A 14239-nucleotide genomic window follows, 5' to 3' on the forward strand; every position below is an offset into this window, starting at 1 on the left:
GAATGGGGCCGGCGGCTGGCGCGAGCGCAGGGAGGGCGCGTGCGGGCCGTGCGCGGGGTGGGTACGTGTGTGCGCGCGTGAGCACGCACCCCGGCCAACTTACGGAGGTGGAGTTGGTCCTCGCCTGGCCTTGGTTCCGCACCTCCTGCTCCCGGAACTGCAACCCGGCCAGATGCTTCTCCAGCGCCTCCCAGTCCATAGGGGGAGCCGGGGGCTCCTCAGGGACGCACGTCCTGCTGTCCGTGGGCTGAAGGCAGAGGCCCCCGGCCGCCGGGCCCCGGCCGCCGCGCCGGCCCCCTGCCGGCTGGGGCTTCTGGACCGCGCGGCGCGGGGCCCGGGAGCCGCTCGGCCGGCCGGCCACCACCACGTTGCCATTGTGCCTGAGGTCCTGGGGGTCGTGCGGGTGGAGGTTGCCGTTGGGCACCGGGGGCGGCATGGCGGTGGTGGCGCTCCTGACCCCGCCGCTGCGGGGCCCGGCGCTCACGTCCCCCGGCCCCCGGGCCGGACAGCGGTCATCCCTGCACCCTCGCTCGTGGCGCCCGTCCTCCTCTTCCTTCTCCTCCCCGTCCTCCTCCGGCGCCCACTCATCAATCACCTTCTTCTGGTAGACCGGAAAGGGCTCCTCATAGTCCTCCAGGGCAGACACCAAGTCCAGGCTGCCCCCCGGCGACGACGAGGATTTGCACTCGGAGCAAGGGGTCACTTTGGTGGAGTTGGACTGCGAACTGGCGCGGCTGCTGTTGCTGCTGCTGCTGCCGGCGTCACTGCCTAGATCCATCCCATCCTCTCGGTAATCCTGGGGGGAGGAGGCAGAGAGAGTGAGCCGCTGGCCGAGCCTGCTCCGGCCGCCCGCCGCGAACGCCCCGGCCCAGCAGTGCCCCGCGCCCGCCAGGCTGGAGGTGCGCCCCCGAGAAGGCGTCGGGGTGGGAGCCGGCACCGGCTTGAGGCTTCCCTCATCGCATCCCTTCCCCTGCGACGAGCGGATTTCCTGCGGGCAACTGACCCTCAAATCAGCAAAGGGGGTGCCCAGGCGCTGGCGCGCAGACTTTTCATAAGAGGGGCCCCTAGGCGCGCGTGGACTTTTTTAACCATTTTGTGCCGGGTGCGCCCCCGCACCCCGCTCCAGGGATTCTCCGAGAACCAGACACTTTCCCAGCGAATTCTAATTCCCTGGGGGCGGGGACCAAGAAGAGGGTGGGCGGCTACTAAACTCGCACCTCGCGCTAGGCGCCGAGACCACCCCCTACCCGGCCCGCCCCACCCCCGCCGGCGGCCGGGAGGCCCGCTCCGCTGGCGAGCTGAGCTTTACTTTCTAAGGAACCGCAGGCAGCTCGGAGGTCTCACTCCCGCCTCCGCGCCCCTCGAGCCAGCCCCGCCTCTGCTCGCTGGAAGGTTCCGGGTGGGGGGCGCTCTCTGCTCCCACCGAGCGGGGTGGCCCCCGCCGCCCCCAAAGGTGTGCGGGGCCGGGGCGCGGCGGCCGTAGCTGCAGGCGCCGCCGCCGCCGCCCTGGGGGAAGGAGGACGCGCCCTGCCGGCGCGGAGCGGGTCCCGCCACCGAGCATGCCCAGAGGCTGCCGGGCGCGGCGGAGTCCGCTCTCCCGGCTTTCTCGGCTGCGGGCTGGGGCGGGAGGCCGGGCGGGGACGGGGTTGGAGGGGCCGGGAAAAGGCCCGAGGGAAGGGGACTCGGGGGCTTTAGGGACGCAGACATGGCCACTTGGCAGGGCTGGCGCCCTGGGGAGAGTGGTGAATTTTAACCCCCGGACACACTCATATTTCCTGCGCGCGCCTCAAGCCCTCTCTGCGGGGTTCATTACCCCGCCTAAACCTCCCGGCACCCCAAAACGCAGGCCCCTGGCTCCTAAACCCACGCGGAAGTCCCCGGGTGACCCCTCGCAGGACCTCCCTCCCCCTACACGCGCACAGACACAAGCCCATGTGGGAGCCCGAGTGACGTGTGCTCCGTGGTCATGCACCATCATTTCCCTTCCACCTTCCTCCTCCCCGCTTCCTCTCCCTCCACCGCCCAGCTCCTGTCGCCTGGCTCCAGCCTCCCCTTCCAAGTTCAGGCTGTGGGTGGAACCTGTTGCTTTAGCACACGGTTTCTTTCCCTTCCTGGCTGCTCGCTGAGAATGACCTGTGAGAGGTGTTGTGTATGAGGAACAGAGGAGTGCAGATGGGACTAGTAGCTGGCATGGAGGTGGGGAATCTGTTGTTTGGGCATGCCTCCGAAGTCCCCCTTGGCCACCTCCGATCTAGGAGACGTTAAAGGGAGGGAAGAGGTGGGTGTCAGGTCACATGCCGCCTGGCTTGGCTTCCTTCAGCTTTTTCGGAAAACCGAGTCAAAGAAACCTCTGCTGGGTTTTTCAAAACACTGCAACGGCGTTAGTTTGTTGGCTCATCCTCTTTAGGAACAAGGTTTTATGAAATGAAAGAACTGACCCTTGGAAAAAGGAGTTGGGTCACAGAGCATCTTTTAAGGATTGAGAGTTTCTTGTGAAAAAACTGTTAGTCAACTCTGGGGAAGAAGTAAATGCCCTATTTTCTGATTATGAAAAGCAGTACTTGGAACTTAAGTGTTCTTCCACAGGCAAAAAAAAAAAAAAAAAGATACAGGAGGGAGGGATGTAACTAGGTACAGGGGTGGGAGGTCCCATATATATATAGGGTCCCATATATATATATATTTAATTTATAGATAGGAAATCACCATGGTGGACACTTAAAACATCTAATAATTTTGTATGTCACTGGTACTTCAATAAAGTGGGAAAAAATTTTTTTTAAGAAAACGAAGAACAAGAAAAAAAAAATCAGTGCTTAATTTTACTACAGATTGGGGAAAGCCAGTTTCCTTGAACTTCCAGCTTTGGGCCTGTTACTAATTATTCCCTGTGAATTCTAGTCTGGACCAAGCCACTGCCCTGGCTTGGCACCCTCCAGACTGAGAAAAGGGGGAATGCTTGGAATTCTTTAGTAGGGAGTGGCTGCCACCCTGACATTTCTTCTAAGTCCTAAATGGGAGAGACCCTTTGTTTAAGTGATTTCTGTGAAATGAGACTCTTTTCCTCTCTTAGGTAGGCTTGAGCCAGGGAAGATAAGCTAATCTTTTCATGTGTCTGAAAGCAGCTATCTTATTTATGAATAACAGGAAAGGGGCCTTCTGGTCTGTCCCCTTTACAGAAGAGCTGTAAAATAGGATGACGGAATATAACTTAAAATGTCTTTTATGGTAACATCTGTAAACAGCCTGCCTCCTGCTCCAAATATGGTTTGATTTTGAGGTTGCTGCGGAGCCCTGGGTCGTGGGCTGCCCCCCTGTGGAACAGAGGAGGCCCTGTGAGTGTCCAGAGATAGGAGTAGAACACATTGTGTGCTGGAAACTGGGGAGCTACTTTTCAAGTCACCATGTGAAGGCTTAGGTCAGAAAAAGCTCGTGCTCTGTGGCGGGACACCGGTAGACAGACAAATGCTTATCAGCTGGGGCGATAAGGGAGAGCTGTGGTCTCCGTCCAATTTTCAAGCATCAGGACCTCCTCAGCCAGCCCCCCAGACTCCCTCCTGGGTTCAGGCTCAGCCCCCTGCTGCCCAGATGGTCTGTGTTCAGGGAATGCAAAATGATGCCTTAGCAAAACATTTGGCAAGGTAGATCCCTGCCAAAAATGCACGGCATTTCAAAGCCAAATAGAAACATCTTTGAATTATCTGTCCTTTTAAATTATTTTCTGACCAGATATTCTGGATTAGATGGGAAAGTACCACCCCTTTTTTTTTCTCTTTTCTATTCATACAAGGTGCCTGGCTCGCCCAGTTTGCATTCTGTTTCCAGCTTTCCATCTCCTGCCAAGAACCGTCCCACTTTGGAACATGAAACCCTGCCAACTGCTAGGCCCGGCAAGTCTACAGATACGTCCAATGGGATGAAGAAATGATTTGCAAAATGATGGAGAGGCCCTGTCTTCCTGTTTACGGGAACAGTTCCTCAAGTCAGGGGCTTGGGGCTTACAGACTTAGATTTGTCCCCTGCAGCTTCTGTAAATTAGATGTCAGACATGTGGGTCAGGTGGGTGTCATCCCAGACCAGCGCTTTCAGCCCCATCAATCACCAGGGTTCTGTCCCTCTCAGTGCCCACTGCTCCCACCCTAGTCTACACCACTGTGTCCTGAAATTACTAAACAGTGTCCCCACTAACTCTGCCCATTCTGTGCAAGCAGCCAGAGTGCTTTTCTAAAATGCAAATCTGAGAGATTTTCCTGGTGGCCCAGTGGTTATGAATCTGCCTTGCAATGCAAGGGACTCCAGTTTGATCCCTGGTCAGGGGAACTAAGATCATACGTGCCATGGGGCAACTAAGCCCACATGCCACAACGAAGATGCCACCACCACGTCCACCCCCCACCCCCCCCATTCCATGCAGATCTGAGCAGTTCTCTCCTGGCTTCATTACCCAGGGCTCCTTACTGCCCTTAAAGGAACTGCTTTCTGTCCAACCTCCCCCAACTTCATTTGGTTAATTTCTACTCATCCTTTAAGTCTCAGCTTCAATGTCACTTCTTTCTGGAAGGTTTCTCTGATTCTGTGTACCCATCGGAAGGGGATCATATGACTTTGCCATGTTCCCATGACACTTCACTTATCACATAAGCTATACCCAAGTTGCTGTTTAATTGCTGATCATCTTTACTAGACTAAAAAAATCCATTTTAGACCAAGATTTGGGCCATACATACATATAAAAATATTAAAAAGTTTCCTAAAACTCTTGTTTTGTAAAAATCCTATCCTAATCCATTTAAAACAAAATGTGGTCACATTTCACCATTGACTTTACAACCCTCAAATGGATCAGAATTTGGGTGTGAAAAAAAGACTCTAAATTCCATAAAAGGAGGGGCTATTTCTATCTTGTTCCTAGTAATTAGAATGGAATAGGAACTTGATTGATGTATGCTGCTGGAATGATTAATAATTACATTTAATCCTCAAAAACCATTAAAAAAAATATAACACCTAGTATCTCCATCTATAGGTAAGGAAGCTGAAGACGGTTAGGTTAAGCATCTAATGTCAAAAGCTAGAAAGCTGGGTGGCAGAGCCAGGAATTGATTCCAGGTAGCTGGGCTTCAGAATCCTTGCCCTTAGTCACAGAGTCAAGAGCTCAGCATCCCTTGGTCCAGATGCATACAGATGAATTGACTAAGCCAAACTGATTCCTTGCAGCCACCTCAGTGAGTTCTCTTCTCCTGACCTGCAGAGGTGCCTTGTGCAGTGTTTATGTCTATACAGAGGACAAGGCAGCTGGCAAGAGCAGCTGTTCCCCTCTGCACATACGTGCTCCAGTCAACGTCCTCAATTGTCAACAAGTTCAGTAGTAATCAGCAAGTCGGGGCACTTCATTGTCTAAAAGGAAGACTCTAGACATCTCGGAAAATGAATTTCACATTATTATGAACTCCTTTAAGAAGGCAACCACCCTAAGATTGAGGTTCATTCCGACATAGATAGGAAACTGGAATAATACTGAAAGGGTTTGGATGAGATCACCTTCCTTAGAGATCAGTGCTATTTATAGGGTTTTAATCTGTAAAGGCAACATTTGCGAAAAGACACAACTGAAATATTTAAATCATAATGAGTAAGAATAGGTGGGGAAAAGATTTATTTGCAAAATTTCCAAACTAATTCTGAAGTTATTAGCCCTAATGCTGAACCTTCTCTAAGTTGTGGCATTTAGAGTAATAAAGATATGGCTGGCAAAGGGGTTTGTATTTTTATTACATGAATTACATGCAAGTCACATGCAGTACACAGATGCTCTCCTGTTTCATCACCTGAGTGTGACTATATGGGAATATTTAACAGCACTGTGGGGCGGAGTGTGCTGGGTATAGAACATCTGGGCTTTCTTTCCTACAGGGTCTCTAACCACCTTTGTGACCTCAGCTTCCTCATGAAGGAGCTGGACTGCCTGCTTCCAGTGTAAAGCAAATAGTAAGAATTAACTGACTGATTAAGTGAATGCACTAAAAGGCTTCTTCTAGCTTAAGGACCTTTTAGAAATGTCTCTGCATCATTTTATCACTTTCCTTCTTGAGAGATACAAAGTTGGTTCCTCCAGCAGTTCAAAACCAAGGTCTATCTCCCTTAGGTAGGTTGAATACATGGTGTGTCTCTTTTATTTCTGTAGGGCAAATGAATTGATTTAACTTATTAGTCTGTATGTGAAGCTGTTTTGGAGATGGTTCCTATACACACCTAAAATAATTTTTTTCTTCGATTTAGAGAGCTATGCTTTAATGAAAAAAACACAACTTAAAAAAAATTATCTGAAATATTTTGATTCTCTAGCAAACCATGAGATTGCATTTATTTCCTGTGCTTTCCTCAGTAAAAATGAAATAGCAAAATCTAGGCAAAGCTCAGCCCTTAAAAGATAGCTCCAATGACCTATTTTCTAAACCTGAAACCAGGACACTTGGCTTGACAAATACTACAGCATTTACAGAAACTAGGTGAACGTGTGTTTGAGATGAAGATTACCCAGAAAAATCTGTAGGCACTGGCGAAGAAAGCAAGTCTAACTGTGGCAACGTGACAGCATCCTTATCAGAGAAAACTGACGTAGAATGTGTCAGTCAAGACCTCAGCATATGGCCACACAGAGTGTGCGCTGAGCAGTGCCAGGAGGACTGTGAACCCACCCCAGGTGCCTTCCAGGCGGGGCCATTTGGCTCCCTTCACATAGATGACAATGTAAATGATGCCCTCTGGAGTTGTTCAGTACACAGCAGTACACATAGGCTCTGTTGGGAATTCCACTGGTAGGGAATTCCTTCTCTGTTGACACGATTAGAAGAGGAAGCTTGCTATTCTTTTCCTAATCAAGTCATACCACAGACTGGATGACACGAAAACAAAATTCAACTCTGCGAAACCCTCCAGTCTTTGTTTCCCCAGACGTTTTCTGTCATCAGGTTCTACTTTCCAAAAGTTCCTAGCACTTCTTGAAAATGCAAGTCTGTCAGCAACTCTGCATTTCTTTTTTGAACTTTATTGAAGGGTATGCGTACGTGCTAAGTTGCTTCAATCATGTCCAATTCTTTGTGGGCTTATAGACTGCAGCTCGCTAGGCTCCTCTGTCCATGGGATTCTCCAAGCAAGAATACTGAAGTGGGTTGCCATGCCCTCCTCTAAGGGATCTTCCTAACCCAGGATTGAACCCATGTCTCTAAGTCTCCTGCCACCTGGGAAGTCCATTGAAGAGTATACATTACATAAAAGGATGTTTAGGAAAAGCTGGGAAATTTTGTAGACACACTGCCTGAGCTGAGGGAAGCATTACAAGTGATGGGCACCGAAGCCCACTTACCCATCACCTGATACAGAATGAAGCGCTCAGAAAGTGTATACCTGAGGCTTCCCTGATGGCTCAGTGGTAAAGAATCTGCCTACCAAAGCAGAAGACGTGGGTTCAATTCCTGGTCTGGGAAGATCCCACATGAGCAGAGCAAGGAAGCCCGTGTGCCACAAATATTGAGCGTATGCTCTGGAGCCCGGGAACCTCAACTACTGAGCCCATGTGCTGCGACTACTGAAGCCTGCACGCCCTACAGCCCGTGCTCTGCAACAAGAGACCCACCACAATGGGAAGCCCGCATACCGCAACTAGAGAGTAGCCCCCAATCGCTGCAACTAGAGAAATCCCCCACATGGCAATAAAGACTCAGCACAGACTCAGCATTTCCATATATATATGTGTGTGTATACATATGGAAGTGAAAACTTCCGGCCACTTCTTGACATAACATTGGAAGCATTCTAAAATTCGAAAGTGGCTGTTGGCATTGTCAGTGTAATGTGAGCAAGAGGAATGCATTGGAAAGTGAAGAGGGAGGTGGTGAGCTGGGACAGGAGAGAACTCTTCCAAGAGACTTGACTCTGCCTCTGCCTCTGCCCAACTCTACATTTAGGGGCAAGGTGGTCCCTGCAGCTCTTTGGGCCACTGGCCTCATCGTGAAAGGAGACTTGAACAAAATCATCAGAGGCCTCCAAGGGTCAGGCAAATGAGTGCGGCTGGCAGCAGGGGCAACAGGAAGTCACAGGCTGAGCCACTGAATCACTGAGCAGCACAGAGCCATCTGAATTAAAATTCAGGACAAAAAGCAGGTTTATCCTCAGCTTGGGCTTCCCTGGTAGCTCAGTGGGTAAGGAATCCGCCTGCAACGCAGGAGACCTGGGTTCGATCCCTGGGTTGGGAAGATCCCCTGGAGGAAGGCATGGCAACCCACTCCAGTATGCTTGCTTGAAGAATCCCCATGGACAGAGGAGCCTGGCCAGTCGCAGTCCATGGGGTCACAAAGAGTCGGACATGACTGAGCGACTAAGCAGAACATACGTCCTCGGTTTATCCCTGGATCACCACTTGGACCTCTGCTCTGAGACCTCATCCTGAGAATTCTAAGTCCATGTGAAATGAGTTAAAGAGGCCATACATCTTAGCTCGTACAGGACAGTCCTGGTTTATACCTGCTGTCTTTGCATAATTATTAATGGCACCCTCCCTTACTCTCAATAGCGCCCCAGTTTCCATGATAAATTACATGATCATCCCAGTTAAGGGGGAATCATCAATGACTAAATGTAAACTTCGTGGAGCAGTATTTCCCAGATCTGTCCAGACCTTCAAATGAAGTTAAGCAGGTTGGCTGGCACTGTTTTATAGGTTATTAGTCTAAATAAATTTCCAAAATAGTGCAACAAAAATGGTTCAGTAAAAGCATTATAACATGAATTTTAAATTCACAGAAAATATGTGAGAGGCTACCAATTTGTGAAAAGTGTTTAACTTCACTAGTAATCAAAGAAAGGCAATTTCAATCATAATGAGGTAAAATTTTGCCTGTAAAAATATTTTAAAATTATTTAGAATGACAATGTCAGTGTCAGGATGGATGTGATAGAAGGAACACTCATATATGGTTAGTGGGGTTATAAACCGGCTGAGATATTATATAAGAATATCTTTTAAATGTCTTTACAATATTTATACTCCGTGATCTGTTAATCAACAAATGTTTATTGAGCACCTATTACATGCCAGGCACTGAGAGATATAGAGGTAAAAGAAATAAATACTAATTGCCTTAAAATAGAATTTCACTGTAGCAGAGAAAAAGACATTACAGAGGGGAAAAAATGTAACAATTTTTAGTTACAATTACAATTACAGTTTGTAATTGTAAAATATTGTAAAAAAAATTGTAAAATATTACAATTACAGTTTGTAATAAGTGCCCCCAAAGTCAATGACCATGACACCAAGAGCACATAGAGGTAGTGTGTGTGTTGGGGGAGGATCAGGAAACAGGGTGGTCGGCTGAAGAGGGAGAGAAGAATCTAACAGGCAGAGGGGGCATCTTGGACAAGGTTTTGAGGCTGGAAGAAGCTCATCACAATTGAGTAACTGAAAGGCAACTACTGGGTTGGAGCAGGAGAGTTCAGGGGAAGTGGCAAGATGAAGTGGAAAGGGGAGGCAAGGTTGCCATGAAGATCTTCATCCCGACAGCTACTTAGGGGTTGTACAAACAGACTTTTTGGACACTTTCTCCACAGTGAAGCATTGCATGGGGACAGGATCGAGCAGGACAAGAGTGGATGCAGAGAGACCCATTAGGAAACAAACATAGCAGTCCAGGAAAGAGATGGATGTGGCTTAGGTGAGAGTTGGGGAGATAGCGTGAAATAGAAATACTGAACATTTATTTCCATGATAGAATCAACTGGATCTGGTGACTGAATTGATGGAGGTAGTGAGGGAGAAAGAGATGTCACTGACAATTTCCAGGTTTTTATCACAGGGAATTTAGTGCAAAGGTGATGTCTCTTTACTGAAGTGGGCCGTTAGGAGGAGGGAGTTTGGGCAGGGGAGCAGAAAGAAGGAAAATATTGACTCCTTTTTGGACATTTTCTATTTGAGTTGGTATAAGACATACAAATGGAGATCACAAGAAGGTATTTGGATATGTAGGTCTGGAACTTAGAAGAATGGTCTGGGGTGATGTAAATATGGGAGTTGCAGCATATAGATGTGAAGTTTGGTATATGTGACATTGGAGACAAACAGAGAAAGTGAGAAGAGACAAGTCTCTAGCCCTGAGGAACTCCATCATTTATAGATCCATGGTAACAAGAACGTGTTTATAAGGAAGACAAGGAAGGGAATGGGAGGGGAGACAATAGTTACTCTTTGAAAAATGTAGCCTAAGGACACAGAAATGAGGATCTGGGTTTACACATAAAGATGCTCATTGTGACATATACAATAGTGAAAAATTAGCTTCAACCTAAATGTCAAAAAACTGGAAGATGTTTAAATAAATTGTGACATATTCATTCTGTGGAATAAATGCAGTCAAGTAAGATGCTTCTGAAAATTATAACATTAAATGAATAAAGAAGGGTATACTATTATACACACAATGTGATCCACATTTAAAAAAATTAAATGGATGTATACCTAGAAAAAGATGTAGCCAAATGTTAATGGTGCTTAACTCTGGAAGGCAAAATTGCAGGTGATTTTTTAACATTTGCATCTATTTGTATTTTTCAATTTCTTTACAATCATCATGGAATAGGTTGTAACATTTTTTCAAACTAGAAAACAAATTATGCATATTTATTTTATTCAAACTGAATGACTCTAAATTTGTTAAAGAATCCCATTAAAATGATTGTTCCAATGAGGTAGAATTTATTTATATAAATTTGTGATGAATCTTCATATAAAATAACTAATTTTATAGTTTCATAAATTGCTTATTTAATAAATAATAAGCAAATAAAAATAAATTTAGGTAATTAATAAATAATAAGTAAATAAACTCCAGGAGATAGTGAGGGACGGGAGGCCTGGGGTGCTGCAATCCGTGGAGTTGTGAAGAGTCGTACACAACTTAGTGACTGAACAACAAAAAATTGGCTTATTAATATAAAATTTTTGAATATAAGATTTTCTTTCAAAATATCACACATCTGAAACAAAAGTCTGAGACCATAATGAATGGAAGCAGGGGCTGGCAAACTCTTACAGTAGATGGCTAAGTAGTAAATGTTTTTGACTGTGAATCATACAGTCATACTGAATGTTACTTTTTTTTTTTTCCCTAAGCAACCCTCTAAAAATGTAAAAACTCCTAGTTTTCTGGCCATGCAAAACCAGGTTGTAGGCTTGATCTGGCCCACACACCATAGTTTAATGACCTCTGGAGTAAAGGATGAAGACGTTAAGAACAGCACATAATGGACTTCTCAGTGGTCCAGTGGTTAGGAATTGCCTGCGAATGTGCAGGACACAGGTTTGATTCCTGGTCCGGGAGGATCCCACACGCCAAGGACACCTGGGCCTGAACGTTACAACTACTGAGCCCATCACCTAGAGCACAGTGTTCTGCAGCTGGAGAAACCACGGTGGTGAGACGCCTTCAGGCAACAAAACAAACCAGCGCAGGCAAAAATAAATAAATTTTAAAAATTTAAACAAAACGAAACATTAAAAAAAGAACAACACATAACTACTTTCTCATTAAAAACTAACATAATATTGGGATTGAATGTTCAATTATTAAGATCCTAGAACCAGTCGGGATCTATTTTCTACAGGAGGCAGAATAAACAGAAAAGATCCAAGTGTGTGTGATGTGTGTCTGCTCAGTCGTGTCTGACCCTTTGCAACCCCGTGGACTGTCCGTGGGATTCTCCAGGCAAGGATACGGGAGTGGGTTGCCATTTCCTTCTCCAGGGGATCTTCCCCACCCAGGAATTGAACCTACATCTCTTGCGTCTCCTGCGTTGGCAGGCAGATTCTTTACCACTGGAGTCACCTGGAGCAAACTTTAAAAAGGAAAGTCTTTATCTTTTTTAATGGAAAACTGAACCTATACAAATACATCAAGAAGTTGGTAGTTTTACCTAGAAAGTAAAAGCTAAAGAAAAATTTCTTCTGAAATGAATCTTTTCATCATCCCATAATCTTAATTTTTGGTGCCATGAGGGGAGTGTTGCTATTATATCCAGGAATCTCTTCATTTGTTCAAGACATAAACCCGGGAGCCATCCTTGTCCCTCCCATCTGGGCTTCACCTCCAGTCACCAAATGATGGAGTTTTCCTGGTAGATCAGCTGGTAAAGAATCCACCAATGCAGGAGACCCCGGGTTGATTCCTGGATCCCGGGTTGATTCCTAGAATCTGCAACATATTTATTATAATTTTATATTATCTGAGCTTCTCTAGTGGCTCAGATGGTAAAGATGGTAAAGAATCTGCCTGCAATGCAGGAGACCTGGGTTCAATCCCTGGGTTGGGAACATCCCCTGGAGGAGGGCAGGGCAACCCACTCCAGTATTCTTGCCTGGAGAATCCCCATGGACAGAGGAGCCTGGCGGGCTGCAGTCCACGGGGTCGCAAAGAATCAAACACAACTGAGCGACTAAGCACATCACACAGAGTGCTGTTCATGCTCCAAGCAGATCCGTGTTCCTGGCCCCAACACCCACCCCCCAGCTGCTGTGAATATTGGCTTATGAAGGCTCACAGCTATCCTCTATGGTGCAATTTATCCCTCTGCCTTTTCAGGCCAGGGATAGACCATCTGATCCACATGCTACTTGGCATTTCTCCTGCCCCATCCTGCTCCTCTCACTTTCTTATAGGCTTATCCCTTAATAAACCACCTGACGCAAAGAACTGACTCGTTGGAAAAGAGCCTGATGCTGGGAAAGATTGAAGGCAGAAGGCGAAGGGGACGACAGAGGATGAGATGGTTGGATGGCATCACTGACATGATGGACATGAGTTTGAGCAAGCTCTGGGAGTTGGTGATGGACAGGGAGGCCTGGCGTGCTGCGATTCATGGGGTCTCAAAGAGTTGGACACGACTGAGCGACTGAACTGAACTGAGCTGAAATCACCTGCACGCAAATCCCTGTCTCAGACTCCGTTTCTAGGGAACCTGACCTAAGACGTCAAGATCCCATGATTCTGCTTCTTAATATATTTGGCTTTCTGACCACTACATCTGTTTGGAGAAAGGAGATCAGACTGGGTTATTCTTATAATTGTATTCTAATCCAGGAATAAATTTCAAAATTTACTGTATGACATCAATAACTTTTATGAATACCAGGAAATAATTCTTATAAAATGTGCAGTAATGATCCAATATACAAAAATACACATAAGGACAGACAAAGAGTGTGGGAGAGATTTAGCTTTCGATTGATATTACTAAATAGAATTACTGCTCGTATTATTTGTACTAGTGAATGGAAACAGCTGTATCTCCAATATTATCAATTTTGCTAATTGTTATTGATTATATTTTAAAAACTGTACTAATAACCAATAGCCTATAAATAATCTTTTATTATAAGGCTTTTCCTCTTTATTATACTGTAATAGTTTCCTTGGTCCTTAATATGATGTGATTATTTGCTGACTTGGAAGAATACCTTTATTAGAATATGCATATGTGTTCAATTTATCTTCTCAATTACACCTACATTAAAACCTTCCAAATCAAGTTTGCAAAAACAGACAAGCGATAGAGCCTATATGGCTTGTGATCTCCTGCACTATTGCATCTGGTTAATGATGACAATAACCTTTAAGAATAAGCGCTGAATTAATTGAAGCGTTCTGTGTATGGCTCCCAGGGAAATGTGCACTGCAGTCCAAGGGCTGGATCCAGAGCAAGGTGAGAGCTGGAAGCATGAGGAACACAAATCCCCTGCAACATCCAGAGAGATGGTATATGAAAACACAGAGTTTCACCAATAGAAACTTAACCATTTTTCACTCTTCCCTCTAAAGTGATTTCACTTTTCTTATTCTGGAAGAAGGAAATCAGCTGCTTCTCTACTTTCTTAATGAAATACATTTTGCTTCAAATTATTCATAGTTACTCTCAACTGACAGATCTATTATGAAGAACAAAGTCGACCATTCTTTGGTTTGATAATCACTGAAACTGAGTGTTTAGTGCTCAGGTAGCCATTAGCTCAGTTGGTAAAGAATCTGCCTGCAATGCAGGAGACGCTGATTCGATTCCTGGGTTGGGAAGATCCCCTGGAGAATGGATAGGCTATCCACTCCAATATTCTTGGGCTTCCCTTGAGGATCAGCTGGTAAACAATCTGCCTGCAATGCGGGAGACCTGGTTCGATCCCTGGGTTGGGAAGATC

At 46.3% G+C, this 14239-nt stretch overlaps 1 protein-coding gene and 1 long non-coding RNA gene across 5 annotated transcripts in view; one reads left to right on the forward strand and one right to left on the reverse strand.

Annotated features, from left to right (window-relative positions):
• SCHIP1 (schwannomin interacting protein 1) overlaps window positions 1–14239 on the reverse strand; it is a 175700-nt gene that overhangs the window by 142394 nt on the left and 19067 nt on the right. Inside the window, exons 1-2 of one of the 4 annotated variants that reach the window (XM_065943419.1) lie at window positions 1925–1993; window positions 104–796 (exon numbers count right to left, since the gene is read on the reverse strand). In XM_065943419.1, coding sequence (XP_065799491.1) covers window positions 104–796; window positions 1925–1978 — 747 coding nt within the window. In that variant the 5' untranslated portion in view covers window positions 1979–1993. Of the gene's footprint in view, window positions 1–103; window positions 797–1003; window positions 1187–1309; window positions 1508–1924; window positions 1994–14239 lie in introns of those variants that run through there. The other 3 variants (XM_065943415.1, XM_065943414.1, XM_065943416.1) reach the window with 3 other exon arrangements.
• LOC136173652 (uncharacterized) lies at window positions 665–13428 on the forward strand. The gene is made up of 2 exons (XR_010664256.1): window positions 665–790; window positions 12710–13428. It is a non-coding gene; the product is annotated as an uncharacterized lncRNA (long non-coding RNA).

Source organism: Muntiacus reevesi, chromosome 8 (genome assembly GCF_963930625.1).
Source record: "Muntiacus reevesi chromosome 8, mMunRee1.1, whole genome shotgun sequence".
NCBI classification, from domain to species: domain Eukaryota; kingdom Metazoa; phylum Chordata; class Mammalia; order Artiodactyla; family Cervidae; genus Muntiacus; species Muntiacus reevesi.